We start from the raw sequence: 18,548 nt of genomic DNA, 5'->3' as shown, positions 1-18,548 counted from the left end.
CTACAATCTTTACTCTATGTCGGCTGCTGAGGAAATGATATTGGCCACAATCTATACTCTGTTTCGGCTGCTGAGGAAATGATATTGGCCACAATCTCTACTCTGTGTCGGCTGCTGAGGAAATGATATTGGCCACAATCTCTACTTTATGTCGGCTGCTGAGGGAATTATATTGGACACAATCTCTACTCTGTGTCGGCTGCTGAGGAAATGATATTGGCCACAATTTCTACTCTGTGTCGGCTGATGAGGAAATTATATTGATCACAATCTCTACTCTGTGTCGGCTGCTGAGGAAATGATATTGGCCACAATCTCTACTCTGTGCCGACTGCTAAAGTATATATGTAACGATGTTGGCAACCGCTTGTAGGCTGTGCCGGCTGCTGACATAAAAATATGTGTTGGCCACAAAGATATGGCTGTGACGGCTGCTGACGTAACGATATTGTTAGCCACAGTCTGGGCTGTGACGCCTGCTGACGTAACGATATATAGCTACAGAGTCTGGGCTGTGCCTGCTGCTGACATAAAAAAATGTGTTGGCCACAAAGATATGGCTGTGACGGCTGCTGACGTAACGATATTGTTAGCCAAAGTCTTGGCTGTGACGGCTGCTGACGTAACGATATTGTTAGCCACAGTCTTGGATGTGCCGGCTGCTGACGTAACGATACATAGCTACAGAGTCTGGGCTGTGCCAGCTGCTGACGTAACGGTATATAGCCACAGAGTCTGGGCTGTACCTGCTGCTGACGTAACGGTATATAGCAACAGAGTCTGGGCTGTGCCTGCTGCTGACGTAACGGTATATAGCCACAGAGTCTGGGCTGTACCTGCTGCTGACGTAACGGTATATAGCAACAGAGTCTGGGCTGTGACGGCTGCTGATGTAACGGTATAAAGCCACAGTGTCTGGGCTGTGACGGCTGCTGACGTAACGATATATAGCCACAGAGTGTTGGCTGTGCCTGCTGCTGACGTAACGGTATATAGCCAGGGAATCTTGGCTGTGACGGCTGCTGACGTAACGGTATATAGCCACAGAGTCTTGGCTGTGCATGCTGCTGACGTAACGATATATAGCTACAGAGTCTGGGCTGTGCCTGCTGCTGACGTAACGGTATAAAGCCACATTGTCTGGGCTGTGCCTGCTGCTGACGTAACGGTATATAGCCACAGAGTCTTGGCTGTGCCGGCTGCTGACGTAACGGTATCAAGCCACAGAGTCTTGGCTGTGCCTGCTGCTGACGTAACGGTATATAGTCACAGATTCTTGGCTGTGACGGCTGCTTACGTAACGGTATAAAGCCACAGTGTCTTGGCTGTGACGGCTGCTGACGTAACGATATTGTTAGCCACAGTCTTGGCTGTGCCGGCTGCTGACGTAACGATACATAGCTACAGAGTCTGGGCTGTGCCTGCTGCTGACGTAACGGTATAAAGCCACATTGTCTGGGCTGTGCCTGCTGCTGACGTAACGGTATATAGCCACAGAGTCTTGGCTGTGCCTGCTGCTGACGTAACGGTATATAGTCACAGAGTCTTGGCTGTGCCTGCTGCTGACGTAACGGTATATAGTCACAGATTCTTGGCTGTGACGGCTGCTTACGTAACGGTATCAAGCCACAGTGTCCTGGCTGTGACGGCTGCTGACGTAACGATATTGTTAGCCACAGTCTTGGCTGTGCCGGCTGCTGACGTAACGATACATAGCTACAGAGTCTGGGCTGTGCCTGCTGCTGACGTAACGGTATAAAGCCACATTGTCTGGGCTGTGCCTGCTGCTGACGTAACGGTATATAGCCACAGAGTCTTGGCTGTGCCTGCTGCTGACGTAACGGTATATAGTCACAGAGTCTTGGCTGTGCCTGCTGCTGACGTAACGGTATATAGTCACAGATTCTTGGCTGTGACGGCTGCTTACGTAACGGTATCAAGCCACAGTGTCCTGGCTGTGACGGCTGCTGACGTAACGATACATAACTACAGAGTCTGGGCTGTAACGGCTGCTGACGTAAGGATACATCTTGATCACAAACTCTAGGCTTTGCCGGCTGCTGACGTAATGTTTCAGTTCCTCTTGCATAACATTAATCAGCTTACTGACACTAAACCTCTCATCAAATCGATCCCGCATTCTTCAGGCTATAAAACTCCGACACTCATTGACTTAAACTTGTTGCAAAGAAACATCGATGATGTTTTACTATGAAATGAACTGCTGTGACGTGAGTGATACAGAGACAGTTTGGGAAGATTCCTGTAAAATGTTTGTACATATCTGTCTGCAGTCGCCAGTGTATGTCATACATCTTTCATTTTGTACGTGTTGTGCTTACAAAGGCACCATGAACTGTTTTTCACGTTGAAAATAATGAAAAAATAAGTAAAATAAAAAATGAAGACGTGCATACCCACCAATCCCTGGCATACCTGTTTAAATAGGAATAGAAAATAAGTACAGATGTAGAGCCAATCCGATAATTAAAAGTGTTATAATTTGTTCAGTAATGAATTGACAAATCCCCTCTTTAAACGAATATTGATACTACCACTTGTATAGAACGAACAGCCGATCCTCAACAAAACCAACACGAAATTCTAAAATAATCGATGAGAGAAATGACTAACATTTACCCTGTTTTGTAGTGTAATTAGTACGACTAGCTCGCTAGATCAACAGGACAGATTGCCGAAAACGCTCCGGGAATGGACATTTCGTGTCGGCATTCAAACTCCCGCTAGTTACAGGTAAACTAATACCTCAACTATTGACGAGCATCGCTGTGAACACTCAAACCAAGCACAGTCAACTTACAGATCACGTGATCGACATGAATAATGACTTACAAAATCAATTTACATCTCCAGGAAACATGTCACTTATTTTGACATTGGTGTATAAGAGAAGGAATGAAATTGTGACATATATCCATTGAGAGAAGTATTGGTATATCTCGACCAGTCCCCGCTACAAGTTGACTATTTCGGTAGTGTTTATCATCACATCTTGTAACCAATACACATCTCGATACACGATTAACTTTTTTCTATGAATTCCTGGCAAGTGCGCAAATCGGTTATGTCGGGGACAAGGAGAAATTTTCTAATTATTTCTGCAGCAGCAGCTGTGAGATGTTCTATAGTCCATAGGTAGTGGCGTTATTCTGTGACATATTCCGAGAAAGGCCCAGTAGATTTAGAATACTTTGTGACATATTCCGAGAGAGGCCAGGTAGATTTGGAGTACTTTGTGACATATTCCGAAAAAGGCCCAGTAGATTTGGAGTACTTTGTAACATATTCCGAGAGAGGCCCAGTAGATTATGAGTACTTTGTGACATAATCCGAGAGAGGCCAGGTAGATTTGGAGTACTTTGTTATATATTCCGAGAAAGGCCCGGTGGATTTGGAGTACTTTGTGATATATTCCGAAAAAGGCCCGGTGGATTTGGAGAACTTTGTGACATATTCCGAGAAAGGCCCGGTAGATTTGGAGTACTTTGTGACATATTCCGAGAGAGGCCCGGTAGATTGGAGTACTTTCTGACAAAAGGGAACTACTGAAAATTACGGGAGAAAATAAGACATAGTGGAGAACACATGTATCTACAAAGAATAAAGACATTTTTACCAATAAAGCGGAACTATATCACAGGAAATCAATCGTTTGAGGAACTCTTTGTGAGAAGTGAGGATTAGTGAAATTTCAAGTGTTTGATCTTGGCGATTTGGACATATTTCATTAACAAAACGATAGTCATGACAATGCACGAAGATGTTCCAGTAACGAAAACGAGGCTGTCGGAGGAAAGGGCTTTAGTTACAAGTACTGGTGTATATCACAAAATCCGACTGGACAAACCATTTCCGGGGTCAGATGGCAAATTGAAATGGATAATGAACGGCATTTCGGCTAATTCATGGTTCACACCTGTCGGTATCACTGATCGTTTGGAAAGGTCATCTACCCCGTATGGTCCAGTCTCGGATGAAATCCGCATGTGTCTACAGGAACGTGCCCAGAGTGCTGCGTCGTTCCTGGGTCGCCGTCATTTTGAAACTGACAAGCAAGCACTCAAAACAGACGAAATTTTACGTGGGCACAATGTATACTCGAAGTCCGCAAACGATACCACAGAAGAAAAAGGGAGATTATCGGGAAAATGTCAATCCGCTAATCCAAAAGAAATGCGTAGTAGAATACATCTACAACGTCCACAGACATCTTACAGTGTGAGGTCAACGGTCAGTGAGGATACCGATTTTATAAGGCCTCGTATAGAGTCACTGACAATTCAGGAGCGTAAACCTCAGTCAAACAATGCAAAGAAAACGACATGTGTCATGTGTAACCATGCCAACACACACGATATTTGTGACAATGAAAATAACGAGGCTGAATTGGACGGTGTGGCCACTGATGAAGAAAACAAAACAGAGCAAGATGTTGATTTAACAGAAAAGAAATCAAGCAAATGTGATACATCGTTCAAAACTACTGGTGAAATGAAAAAGGCATTTGACAATCGCGTATGTTCTGCTCCTCCTCTTACACGCATGCGCGAAAAGCACTCAGAACGGGTGTTAACGCATAGACCGGAAGTAGACGCTACTCCTCTTTATTGGAAAACACGTACAATCTATCATCGAAAACAACTAGCCGGAACCGATACGGAGGAAGACGAAGGCCGAGTGGAGTTTTTCTCGAAAGGGTCACTTCTGAAACCTTTGATGTATCAAAAGGGGTCGGACTTGAAACACAGCGCCGGATGTCCGTATAAATGTAAAGGATGCTTTCGAGCATGCCTTGTTTCACAAGATTATCTAGATGCGCTGAAACAGAGAACGCTACAACACAACCGGAAGCGACGCTATGTGCGACCGAAATTGTACCATCGGCGGATCATAGAGTTGGCACTGGCCAAAAGTCAGCCCATACACAAAATGATAGAGCGAAGGAATGTTTGGAGTAAATGACAGAGTAGAGAGTAATACAACGTTCTAATATATCATGAATACTGTAGTGGACAGTTTATCGTCATGATTCTGTAAATACTCTCAAACAGGTGAGCATGATGGTGAACAGTTTATCGTCGTGTTTCTGTGAACAATCTCAAACAGGTGAGCATGATAGTGGACAATTTATCGCTATAATATGAGAACATTTTAAATCATCAAAATGACTGAGCAGTTTCTCGTCATACTTCTGTGAATACTCCCGTCATACTTCTGTGAATACTCTCGTCATACTTCTGTGAATACTCTCGTCATACGCATGTGAATACTCTCGTCATACTTCTGTGAATTCTCTGGCACGTCAGTATGATAGTGAACAGTTTATCGTCATACTTCTGTGAATACTCTGGCACGTCAGTATGATAGTGAACAGTTTATCGTCATACTTCTGTGAATACTCTGGCACGTCAATATGATAGTGAACAGTTTATCGTCATACTTCTGTGAATACTCTCGTCATACGTCTGTGAGTACTCTCGTCATACTTCTGTGAATACTCCCGTCATACTTCTGTGAATTCTCTGGCACGTCAGTATGATAGTGAACAGTTTATCGTCATACTTCTGTGAATACTCTCGTCATACGTCTGTGAATACTCTCGTCATACTTCTGTGAATACTCCCGTCATACTTCTGTGAATTCTCTGGCACGTCAGTATGATAGTGAACAGTTTATCGTCATACTTCTGTGAATACTCTCATCATACGTCTGTGAGTACTCTCGTCATACTTCTGTGAATACTCTCGTCATACGCATGTGAATACTCTCGTCATACGTCTGTGAATACTCTCGTCATACTTCTGTGAATACTCTCACACATTATCAGTGTATGGAACAGTTTATCGTCATACTTCTGTGAATCCTCTCGTCATACTGCTGTGAATACTCCCACACACATTATCAGTGTATGGAACAGTTTATCGTCATACTTCTGTAAATACTCTCACACGTCAATATGATAGTAAATAATTTATCGTCATACTTCTGTGAATACTCTCGTCATACTTCTGTGAATACTCCCACACACATTCTCTCATACTCTCATACTTCTGTGAATACTCTTACACATTATCAGTGTATGGAACAGTTTATCGTCATACTTCTGTGAATACTCTCGTCATACTTCTGTGAATCATCTCACATTATCAGTGTATGGAACAGTTTATCGTCATACTTCTGTAAATACTCTCGTCATACTTCTGTGAATCATCTCACACATTAACATGATAGCGAACAGTTTATCGTCATGCGTCTGTGAATACTCTCACACAATAGCATGATAGCGAATAGTTTATCGTCATACTTCTGTGAATACTCTCACACATTAACATGATAGCGAACAGTTTATCGTCATGCGTCTGTGAATACTCTCACACATTAACATGATAGCGAACAGTTTATCGTCATGCGTCTGTGAATACTCTCACACAATAGCATGATAGCGAACAGTTTATCGTCATACTTCTGTGAATACTCTCACACATTAACATGATAGCGAACAGTTTATTGTCATGCGTCTGTGAATACTTCCAAACATCAATATGACTCTGAACATTTTATCGTCATATATTTCTTAATTCTCTCAAACATCGACATGATACTGGTAGGTCATCGCTATTGGGGAATTTATCGTCGTATTTCTATGAATAATTCCAAACACCAACATAATACTGAACATTTATCACCATGTTTCTGTGGATACTCTCAAACACCAACATAATATTGAACGTTTATCACCATGTTTCTGTGGATACTCTCAAACACCAACATAATACTAAACATTTATCACCATGTTTCTGTGGATACTCTCAAACACCAACATAATACTGAACATTTTTTCACCATGTTTCTGTGGATACTCTCAAACACCAACATAATACTGAACATTTATCACCATGTTTCTGTGGATACTCTCAAACACCAACATAATACTAAACATTTATCACCATGTTTCTGTGGATACTCTCAAACACCAACATAATACTGAACATTTTTTCACCATGTTTCTGTGGATACTCTCAAACACCAACATAATACTGAACATTTATCACCATGTTTCTGTGGATACTCTCAAACACCAACATAATACTGAACATTTATCACCATGTTTCTGTGGATACTCTCAAACATCGACATAATACTGAACATTTTATCACCATGTTCTGTGAATAGTCTCGAATATCGACATGATTTCGGACAGTTTATCGTCCTGTTTGTGAATACTCAGCCATGTCAGCATGAAAAGAGCCGGTTTACTATCAACATATCAACATGATAGCGGATGTTTTGTCGCCATGTTTGTGTGAATTCTCTCAATCACCAACGTGATACTGAATAGTCCATCGCTACTGGGTGATACAGCGACATGTTTCTCTGAATACTCTTAAACATGTCATCATGAAAGAAGACAGCGTCACGTTTTTGTGAATATTCTCAAACATCAACATGATACTGAATAGTCGATCAATTCTGGAGATTTTATCGGTATGTTTCTTTGCATAATTTCAAACATCAACATGACATCGACCCACCATCCCATTGCTTCATGGGTGACAATTTACAGTGAAGTACTACATTTACACACACAGATATATATATATATATATATATATATATATATATACGTCTTGTTTTCCTCGTCTATAATCTATCTATAAATTGTCAACGTTTTGGTTTAGCCTAATACAGATTAACTGCACAATTATCTGAATTAGTCATACTTTAAGATCGTCTAGGTTATCATACAGGTACAAATGGACCACAACTGACAGGCATTAACTTAATGTCTTGACAAAATATTTCGCCGACAACATCTTTTAAAAAATTAACTGGAAATGATATACCACGTCCGATTCACCTGATAGTTTACAAAATATATCAAGTGTCTGGAAAAAGTAAATAATGGAAAGTTGTCATTTATATTTATGTTAAAACATGTTTTTCGTGTGAATGTTCACTAAATATACCCTGTGTTATTTAATACAATTAGCTTTATCGTCCTTCCGTTATTTACCGCCTCCTCTACCATCAGACTAAACTGTTGCTTGGATTACCTCACCTATTACTCACATGATCTTTCATCAGTTGACATTGTTACAAAATGAAGTTTAGGTATAAAAAAAATCACGGAGAGACAAAAGGTGACTCGTTTTGAGTCATAGTTCGAGTTGTCTCCCTTGGTATGTCGTTGCCACCGTGATCGTTGCCTTCAATATTGTTTTATTGTGTTTTAAGACCATTTTCATATTGACTGTATAGGGAATTATCATCAACATTTTTTGCTTTAAGTCACAGAATTATGTGGGAAGATGTGTACGGATGCAATTTTCACAAACGCACATGGAAAATCCACTGCGCTTTTTTTTTAATATCAGCGCAATGTTTGTATTATCATAGGTGTTTTTACTACAATCACCATTTGTTATTACAGACCATGTGTATCCAATCCTCTCGTTCTATTACTTTCTCTGTATGTGTCTCTCATTCTCCAAGGATTTAACTTAATCATGAACCTTTTACAGATAATAAATCATTTATGAAAAACCCACATGCTATTTGTATTGATGAGGTATTTGAAACCGGAGAACACTGTATTGTTGTAGCAAATATTTCATTTTAGATATTTGGTACGAAATGGGTTGGTATAAATAATGAGTTATATAAGAATCGAGCTTATAAATTTCCATTTAAATTGTTTGTTTTTTATTTTAAGTTTCTTTCTTCTTTTCTTTTTCTTTTTCTTTTTGTAGATTTCTTGTAAACGATGGTGTAACAATTCAAATATCGGATAAATTTCGAGTTCTTGGCACAAAAGAGCTATAAAACATTACACGTGTTTAGTTATTACAAACAATTATAAGGTTTTATGTTGTAGTCACTCGAGCATCTTCCATGGTTTTTCCCGTGATTGGCAATTCATACTGTTATGAATGCCAACCGACTGCTAATAGACGCCTCGTCTGTTGCCTGATGAGGCACCAAAATGCGGACCAGTGGCTTGATATTTGGGAAATGTACATGTAATTCCCGTTCAATATTTTGTTGTCTTATGTCAAGTAAAATTTTATTTGCAGTTTTTTTTTACCTGCAAATCGTTGTACACATGTTTCAGTCCTACATTTGCACATGTCCACTATAAAACATTATTCTACTATATGAAAATAAAACCGATAATTTCGTACCCAAACTACCTTGAGACTGGTTTACTGTCCTTTTACAATGCTTAAAACCAAAAGATGTAGGTACGTAGCAAAGGTATGTAAACATGTACAACGGTGACATCCGAAATGTACGTCACCGAAAGTGATATCGGGTGTCAAAGCAATCGCTTTGGACAATCGCTAAAAGCCTGCTACCAAGACATGTAAGAGGTAATACTGTGTATTTCTATTGAATGAATCATCATGTTATTCATGTCCCAACATCCCTATCTGTTAATTCCAAGATAAATTTATTATAAAAATACACTCTTCACGTTAGCCATTACAGGTCCGAAGGTTTTAAGCAGATTCTTCCTCAATGTAAGTGTTTATTGTGCCCGTTATCACTTCCGGAAAGGTAGGAGTCAAAATAGCAAACAAGAACAACAAGTTTAACCAGAGGAAGAAAGAACGACAGGTGAATGACACGTATCAATAATTATAAATTGGTATACATTTAATGGTATCTGCACACAAAGCACATGTCAGGTACATTGCATAGTGTTGTTTATAAGTTAAATGATAAATAACAACTTATTGGCACATACAGAATTTCGCGACGACAGCGTGCTCCCGTCACGTGACATTTAACAAGATACGGTAACGATGAAATGTTATTATAAAAGTAAACTAGCCAAGTACGAAAATATGAATAAGAAGTGGGCGGCGTAGTTTAATAAAAAGTATATATGGAGCACTGAAGATAATGCGCCGCCACTTTCGCGCGTGTTTCGGTTGGTCAGTTTGCTGAACATATGTTGCACGTCTTTCTATGGTATACCATGTCTGCATTGTGTCAGACATAAATGTATCGATGAAATTGTAACATCTAAAGTCTCCTATAAGTTTAAGCATTCAACGTAATGATGCCAGTATCCCGACACGCACACTAGACATAAGTTTCGGTCCTGACCATTCTGTCTTCTGCCACGCGCACTAGACATATGTTTCGGCCCTGGCCACTGCCATGAGGGAATGAAAGGGACAGTTAGCTACGTCACAAATGGTGTCGTCACCATGCGGATCGCGTCTTTCGTGGTGTCCGTTCTCATAGTTCATTGAAATCAAAGTAGGCACATCGTTCAGGTGGTCATTCACCTTCCGGTCACTGTCTTTAGCCGATGGACACCTGTTATCGACTTTCTTTTTCTTCTTTTTAACAGTATTCTTATTATTTGGTCTTTTGGAAAGAAACGATTTTTGTGACGTCATATTTGACTGGCGGGGTATAGAAGGTAAAGTTATCCTATCACTGTTGCCACCTTTACCAGAGACTGAGCCATTCTTAGTGTCGGGTGAGGTTCCACGGCCAGTCATTGGCTCAGAAATGTGAGGCAGAAACAGATGAAGTTCGGCATGCGCGTCCTCCTCCTTGAAGTCCACTTTGAAATAAACCTCGTCCGATTTGGTAGAACCAGAATCAGTTATATCCTCTTCCTCGGATATAACATCGTCACTTTTTGGAAAATGTTTAGGAATTTCCAGTTTTTCATGGATGACTGGAACATTATCAGTTTTAAGAACTTTTTTGGTGTTTGTTGTATCATCCATTATATATGAGGTTGTGTGACTAGATTTATTTCGCCCATTAGTGACCCTGGTTGACCGTTCATTGTTTCTGGGTGGACTAAGGCGACCGTCGATGTCGTTGTTGCTATTAGGATACTCCCTTATCACCTGTCCCTCCAACGAATCGTTCTCACACAGAACATTGAGTTTTTCTGTGGCCTCCAGCAGCCGTTTGAAGGTTGGCGACTGACTACGGGGATGATAGCCATGTTTGGAAGGAATGATTACCTTCTCCCTCCGCTCCTTCTTTGAAACACGGAGTCTGTACTGCAGAGGTTTAACTAGCTCGGCCAGAAACCGAATATCATTGTATCCTTGCTGTTCGGGGTCAAATGACGTGGAATAATTTCTCTTTGGTAAAGGTGATAGGGAGTTTGAAGTCAATTTTGATAGCGTGGCCTTGAACTTGGCAGGGGGGTCGGAGAGATCAAGTTCTGAGGACCTATCTACAGACTTTGCACTACCTTCGCTCGGCGATTTCCGGAATGTTGACTGTTCTGACGGAAGAGGTACATTAATATTCATTCCTCGCAATCTGAAACACACAAAACATTTTGTCAATTAGTACATCTCGCGTCGTTATTTACAAAACATTTATATGTAGTTAAGGAGTGCATCTCTTGTCGCTCCTCACCCTACCTCGCGTCGTTTAGTCGACTAAAGAGTAGCTTTTATCGTTAAAAACAGCAAGGAACATTACACTACCGCCATACGTTGAGCCGGTATGGCCTTGTCCTGTTATATAAACTAGCCGAAGGAGCCTATAACGAGACAAACAGACAAATCCAACAACAAATGGGACTGTTATATCGCTGATACAAAATAAATCGACCAGAAGTCGTGAGAAATGTTGATCACAAGAATTAAGCACTTCATAATTCACCGGCAACATCAAGACACAGACCCATTTCCTAAACATGTCGGCACACGAGTGTGAAATACTCGTTAGTAGTCATCGTCACAATGAAAACAGGTGCCGACAAATAATCCTCGTCACAATGATAGCATACTGTAATAATCAGGTAACACTCAATACAATCACAAATCCTGTTATAAAACTCACACTCTCTAAACTTGTTCGATTAATATGTTTAAAGCACTCACCACTAATGTACTTTTCCCCCTGCAGTTTTGATGTATACCAGAAATGCACTGTATATTTTATCTACTACAAATCAAAACACTACATGAGTACAACAGGATCAATGTCGTTTTCACGCTTCTTCTCCCATCTTGGTTAATACAAAAACTGAAGCGAAATTCAAACATTTAGATGACATTAAATTATTCCATGGCTCGTTTGATCAGGTTACGCAGACACCATGCTTGAGTATTTTCGAACAAGAGCATGCGGGATTCTTAGTTGTACTAGAACAGGGAACAAGCTCTTGTCATCCTAACAATGGTAACAAAACCTAGAACATGTTCCAGGAAATAACACATTGTAAAACAATGTATATATACCAGAAAAGAGAACACAAAATTAGGATATAGTGGTACCATATGAATTTATACTCCATTAATATCAGGTGAAGGGAGAAACACAGATTCAGTAATTCTAGGTACAATGTTAATTTCTATATACAATGTTTATTTCTAGGTACAATGTTAATTTCTAGGCACAATGTTAATTTCTATATACAATGTTAATTTCTAGGTAATATTGTTAGTTTCTATATACAATGTTAATTTCTTCTAGGTACAATATCAATTTCTAGGTACAATATCAATTTCTAGGTACAATGTTAATTTCTATATACAATGTTAATTTCTAGGTACAATGTTAATTTCTATATACAATGTTAATTTCTAGGTACAATGTTAATTTCTATGTACAATGATAAAGTCTTTGTTCAATGTTAATTTCTTGGTACAATGTTATAGGTACAATATTAATTTCTAGGTACAATGTTAATTTCAATATACAATGTTAATTTCTATATACAATGTTAATTTCTAGGTACAATGCTAATTTCTATGTACAATGTTAATTTCTTGGTACATTGTTATAGATACAATGTTAATTTTTATGTATAATGTTAATTTCTAAGTACAATGTTAATTTCTAGATAAAATGTTATAGGTACAATTTTAATTTCTAGGTACAATGTTAATTTCTTGGTACAATGTTATAGGTACAATGCTAATTTCTAGGTACAATGTTAATTTCTATATACAATGTTAATTTCTAGGTACAATGTTAATTTCTTGGTACAATGTTGTAGGTACAATGTTAATTTTTATGTATAATGTTAATTTCTAGGTACAATGTTAATTTCTAGATAAAATGTTATAGGTACAATTTTAATTTCTAGGTACAATGTTAATTTCTATGTACAATGTTATAGGTACAATTTTAATTTCTAGGTACAATTTTAATTTCTAGGTAAAATGTTATAGGTACAATTTTAATTTCTAGGTACAATTTTAATTTCTAGGTAAAATGTTATAGGTACAATTTTAATTTCTAGGTACAATGATAATGTCTTTGTTCAATGTTAATTTCTAGGTACAATGTTATAGGTACAATGTTAATGTCTATGTACCATGTGATTTTCTAGGCACTATGTATTTACTAAATGTATTTTCTCTATAGTCATCACCATTTTCAGGTATCGGATAATTCGTTTACTTATTACAAGATTACCGATGATAATTCTCGTCAAATACATTTATTGTTTTACAGAAAAAAGTATTCGTGGTAGACCAAAATATTCTTTATAAACCAAGAACATGCCGCCCAAGGACATACCACACGAAAGGATACTAATAACTTTAAACTAGCTTAGAAAGTAATTATACGTATTGGACGGAGTTAATGCTGTATATATCATAAATATATTAACGTATTACGGTGTTAAAACTGCACACGTGTATCTATATACTGCAACAGTATTTTACTTATTATTTCTGTAATGACATACCTACATATATATCAAAAGACATTCTAAGTCGTCATAGATACTGCAAAACTTTACTCTAATATTTAAACCAGAAAATATTGTATTGTACACAAAATCATCCTTACATCCTAACAGCACCGTCCTAAACGACACCTCTAGAACACTTGCTGGTTTTACTTACTGACACTTTGTCCAAGAGAGATTTCGACCGAGGCTACCTCCAGGCCTACATAATATTATATCGTATGTTGTGTATCTAGTCTACACGGTAAGTCCGTGTTGAAACCGCGTGTGTCAGATACTTTATACTTACCTTTGTTACACCTGTTAATTACCTTACAGGTAAACTACCTGTATAGCTCCCCTATCGTGTACCTATATTATATACTTCGTCAACATTGTTTGGTCATCCATGTGCCATTTATCGTATATTTTAATACCGTTAAATGTACCGACAATGAATTTCGGTAGAAACCCAGTCGCGTGTCGATGACGATCTAAACAGCAAATTTTGGGGTCAAGTTTCCATAAATGTACTGCATTATATGGGAGCTAAATCATGACGAATTATATCAACGAGGGGCACTATACAGTGACGCGGACATTTAACTTAAATATGGAACTGAACACACCATGAAAGGACTCAGCGATTAACAGTAAGTGGCTACTATAGCCAGCATCAGACAAGTCAAAGAACTGAAATTATACATAATGTTAGGCATTAAAACATAATAAGCCTTTGAAATCTCTTCAGCTTATGGAATGTACACATGTATCCTATTTCTGAGCTAAATAATACATTCAGATTATCTCTAAGTGGAACAAGAGTCATATGCTATTTGGTAAGTATAGCCAGTAATCCTCCTGTCTTTGTTAGGTAACAACGTCCTGTACAGCGTCACCAACATTATATCGCGTGCAATATCAATCAGACCAACAGGTCAAACACCAAGAACATAAGAAAAATAACGTCTTACCTAACGACACAGAAACCGTAATGTTACACCTTAGGGAACTGGGTGTTCCTTGTACCTGCAATGACCCGTCCTTATGTCACCCACTAATGTAACATGCGCACGGACAAAACGGATTACAATGTTCCACCACAGTTAGCACGCATCCCCTGCTGGTACAAGTACTGCGCGTACATATTTCGAAAGTACATAATTACTCACACATATTGAGCTGCTGGTTCTTGTGTGAATATGGTAAAGAGAGTCACATGTGATCATGGTAAAGGCGAACTCACACCAACCACTTACGTGTAATTGTGGTAAAGGTAAACTAACATCAATCATTTACGTGTAACTGTGGTAAAGACAGTCACATCCAGCGTTCACGTGTAATCATGGTAAAGGCGAACTCACACCAACCACTTACGTGTAATCATGGTAAAGGCGAACTCACACCAACGTGTAATCATGGTAAAGGTAAATTTACGTGTAACTGTGGTAAAGACAGTCACATCCAGCGTTCACGTGTAATCATGGTAAAGGCGAACTCACACCAACCACTTACGTGTAATCATGGTAAAGGCGAACTCACACCAACCACTTACGTGTAATCATGGTAAAGGTAAACTAACATCAATCATTTACGTGTAACTGTGGTAAAGACAGTCACATCCAGCGTTCACGTGTAATCATGGTAAAGGCGAACTCACACCAACCACTTACGTGTAATCATGGTAAAGGCGAACTCAACTAACAACAATCATTTACGTGTAACTGTGGTAAAGACAGTCACATCCAGCGTTCACGTGTAATCATGGTAAAGGCGAACTCACACCAACCACTTACGTGTAATCATGGTAAAGGCGAACTCACACCAACCACTTACGTGTAATCATGGTAAAGGCGAACTCACACCAACCACTTACGTGTAATCATGGTAAAGGCGAACTCACACCAACCACTTACGTGTAATCATGGTAAAGGTAAACTAACATCAATCATTTACGTGTAATTATTGTTGAGACAGTTACTTCCATCGTACACAGTAAACGGTGAACTTACAACGAATGTTTCCGTGTATTTTTGTAAAGGCAAAGCCAAACCCAATGTAAGTGTGATTACGATAAAAGCGAACTCACAGCCCCCAGCGTTCAAGTGTGATCATGCTAAATGCGAAGACATTACGAACCCGTAAAGGTTCATTGTCATCGAGAAAAAGCGAATGTTGTGCCTACGATTTTCGACGTCACTACATGTACAACGGTAGTGGCGTAGCAAATGGTTTTTTTATGAATGTACGCTTTCAAAAGGGTCCCGAGGCGAAGCCTAGGTGGGGGCGAGGTTCCCCTGAATCTGCCGGATTTTAATTATCAGAAGTATCTTTTCTGTTTACACCAATTCATTTTATCCAACAAAAATTACAAAATGCAGTAATTTTCAATTAATCGCCGTTTCGAGCACATGCTTAAGCATACAAGCATACATAATTGCTACACCACTGAAGGGTTGTATCAAGAAAGCAACGATCGGGATAGCGGCGGTACGGTACTGAATGTGTCCACTCACATTTTAAATTTCTCACCATTCACGAAATATATTAGGCGCTGTTTATATTCACGACCACTCGAGCATCAGAAGTTAGGCTTTAAAAAACCATTGGAGTATTTCCATCACTTTAGCTGTTTTAATTACCTTATTCTGATGAGTATCGCCCACACGGGTACAAGACGTGTTCAACTCAATCGAGAAACATGTAAAGAACCAGAAACCTTAGTCCACAAGTCTTGTTTGTACAACAAACTTCAGATCGACAAATGATAAACTTTTAATTAAAATAAAATTTAACAGTAATGATTAGCTAAGTAAGGCGACACATCTCGAATCTAGCCTTGTGTTATAATCAACTTGTCAGGAATACGTGACACGTGAGCGTGAAAGTAAACTGTCATTTTTTACAACAAAGGGCAATCTTTCAAAGGTGCAACAAATATTGATTGCCTTGCCAAGATACAATCTATAAGATACGAAAAATAACAACATCTATGTATGGTTAGCTTGCATTGGAATTTAAGGAGTGTAATACCTTTCCTCAGTTTAAGTTGGATACCTTAACAATTCATTTAAATAAATTGTTTTACCAATGAAACAAATTGATTTCTTTAGCAATCGATTGAAAACATGATTTCTTGTAAAAGAAGATATACAGAAATGTTATGTCAACTTCAACGTTCTAACATAAAACGCAGCCATATTGCAAAATAGAGGATGAAAAAGAATGCCTTATAAGTTCATCACAGTGAGTCTCATCCACAGGTTTTTTAGAATCTTGATCTTGTGTGTGCCGAGGTATCAGTGTACCCAGGTTCAGATTGAGGTTATATCCGATATCAGAAAAATAAGATGGAAAGACAAAAATAAAACCAATTAAAACCAATAATTAATATAAGTACTGATTAATCATAGAATGTTCCATGTGCTAGAACCGATATTACAGTCTGGAAGTGTTCGATCATACCACCAGTAAATGACAATACTACATGTATATGGAGCTTATTTATCCAACACAACCTGATCTGTAAACGTGTTTGTAAATATCCCTGTTATGAATACTTTACATCTATTAAAACACACTTAAGCTAGGTTTTAATACAGATCTATAATAACCCAAATGATCTAAGTTGGCTGTCCTTCAATGCTCGACTTTCCTTGTACATACGCTGCCAAATCTAACTACTTATAAAACCACATATTTCAATCCTCATTCGGCGTTTCCTGTGTGATAAAGACTGTGTGAAAGATTTAAATAATGTTACTCCCTACTGAATATGTACAATCTGAGGGTGGTAGTGGGTGTCATACAGAATATGTACGATCTGAGGGTGGTAGTAGGTGCCATACAGAATATGTACGATCTGAGGATGGTAGTGGGTGGCATAAAAAATATGTACGATCTGAGGGTGGTAGTGGGTGTCATACAGAATATGTACGATCTGAGGGTGGAAGCTGGTGTCATACAGAATATTTACGACCTGAGAGTGGTAGTGGGTGGCATAAAAAATATGTACGACCTGAGGGTGGAATGGGTGTCATACAGAATATGTACGACCTGAGGGTAGTAGTGGGTGTCATACAGAACTGTACGATCTGAGGGTTGAAGCTGGTGTCATACAGAATATTTACGGCCTGAGAGTGGTAGTGGGTGGCATAAAAAATATGTACGACCTGAGGGTGGAATGAGTGTCATACAGAATATGTACGACCTGAGGGTAGTAGTGGGTGTCATACAGAACTGTACGATCTGAGGGTGGAAGTGGGTGTCATACAGAATATTTACGACCTGAGAGTGGTAGCTGGTGTCATACAGAATATGTACGATCTGAGGGTGGTAGCGGGTGTCATACAGAATATGTACGATCTGAGGATGGTAGTGGGTGGCATAAAAAATATGTACGACCTGAGGGTGGAATGGGTGTCATACAGAATATGTACGACCTGAGGGTGGTAGTGGGTGTCATACAGAACTGTACGATCTGAGGGTGGAAGTGGGTGTCATAAAAAATATGTACGATCTGAGGGTGGTAGCGGGTGTCATACAGAATATGTACGACCTGAGGGTGGCAGTGGGTGTCAAACAGAATATGTACGACCTGGGGGTGGTAGTGGGTGTCATACAGAATATGTACGACCTGAGGGTGGTAGTGGGTGTCATACAGAATATGTACGACCTGAGGGTGGTAGTGTGTGTCATACAGAATATGTACGACCTGAGGGTGGTAGTGGGTGCCATATAGGATATGTATGACTAGAAGATGAGAGTGGACATAAAGAGGGTGCCATACAGGCTATATGTATGTAGTGGGTGTCATACAGGATATATATGACTAGAAGATGAGAGTGGACAT

The 18,548-nt window shown here is 39.2% G+C and overlaps 1 protein-coding gene and 1 pseudogene across 1 annotated transcript; both read right to left on the bottom strand.

Annotated features, from left to right (window-relative positions):
• Positions 1-317: 317 nt before the first annotated feature.
• LOC132551959 (uncharacterized) lies at positions 318-2,434 on the bottom strand. The gene is made up of 2 exons (XM_060216103.1): positions 2,422-2,434; positions 318-2,080 (listed from the first exon to the last, which is right to left on the bottom strand). The coding sequence occupies exons 1-2, from the start codon at positions 2,432-2,434 to the stop codon at positions 318-320; spliced, it is 1,776 nt and encodes a 591-aa protein (XP_060072086.1).
• Positions 2,435-10,157: 7,723 nt separating this feature from the next.
• On the bottom strand, positions 10,158-11,305 carry LOC132551951 (uncharacterized; annotated as a pseudogene).
• Positions 11,306-18,548: the final 7,243 nt, after the last annotated feature.

Source organism: Ylistrum balloti, unplaced genomic scaffold, assembly GCF_031769215.1.
Source record: "Ylistrum balloti isolate Yb309-2 unplaced genomic scaffold, AGI_CSIRO_Ybal_v1 Utg370228, whole genome shotgun sequence".
Classification (NCBI taxonomy): Eukaryota; Metazoa; Mollusca; class Bivalvia; order Pectinida; family Pectinidae; genus Ylistrum; species Ylistrum balloti.
Note: the sequence above shows the minus strand (reverse complement) of the source record. Positions and strands in the feature narration are given on the sequence as shown.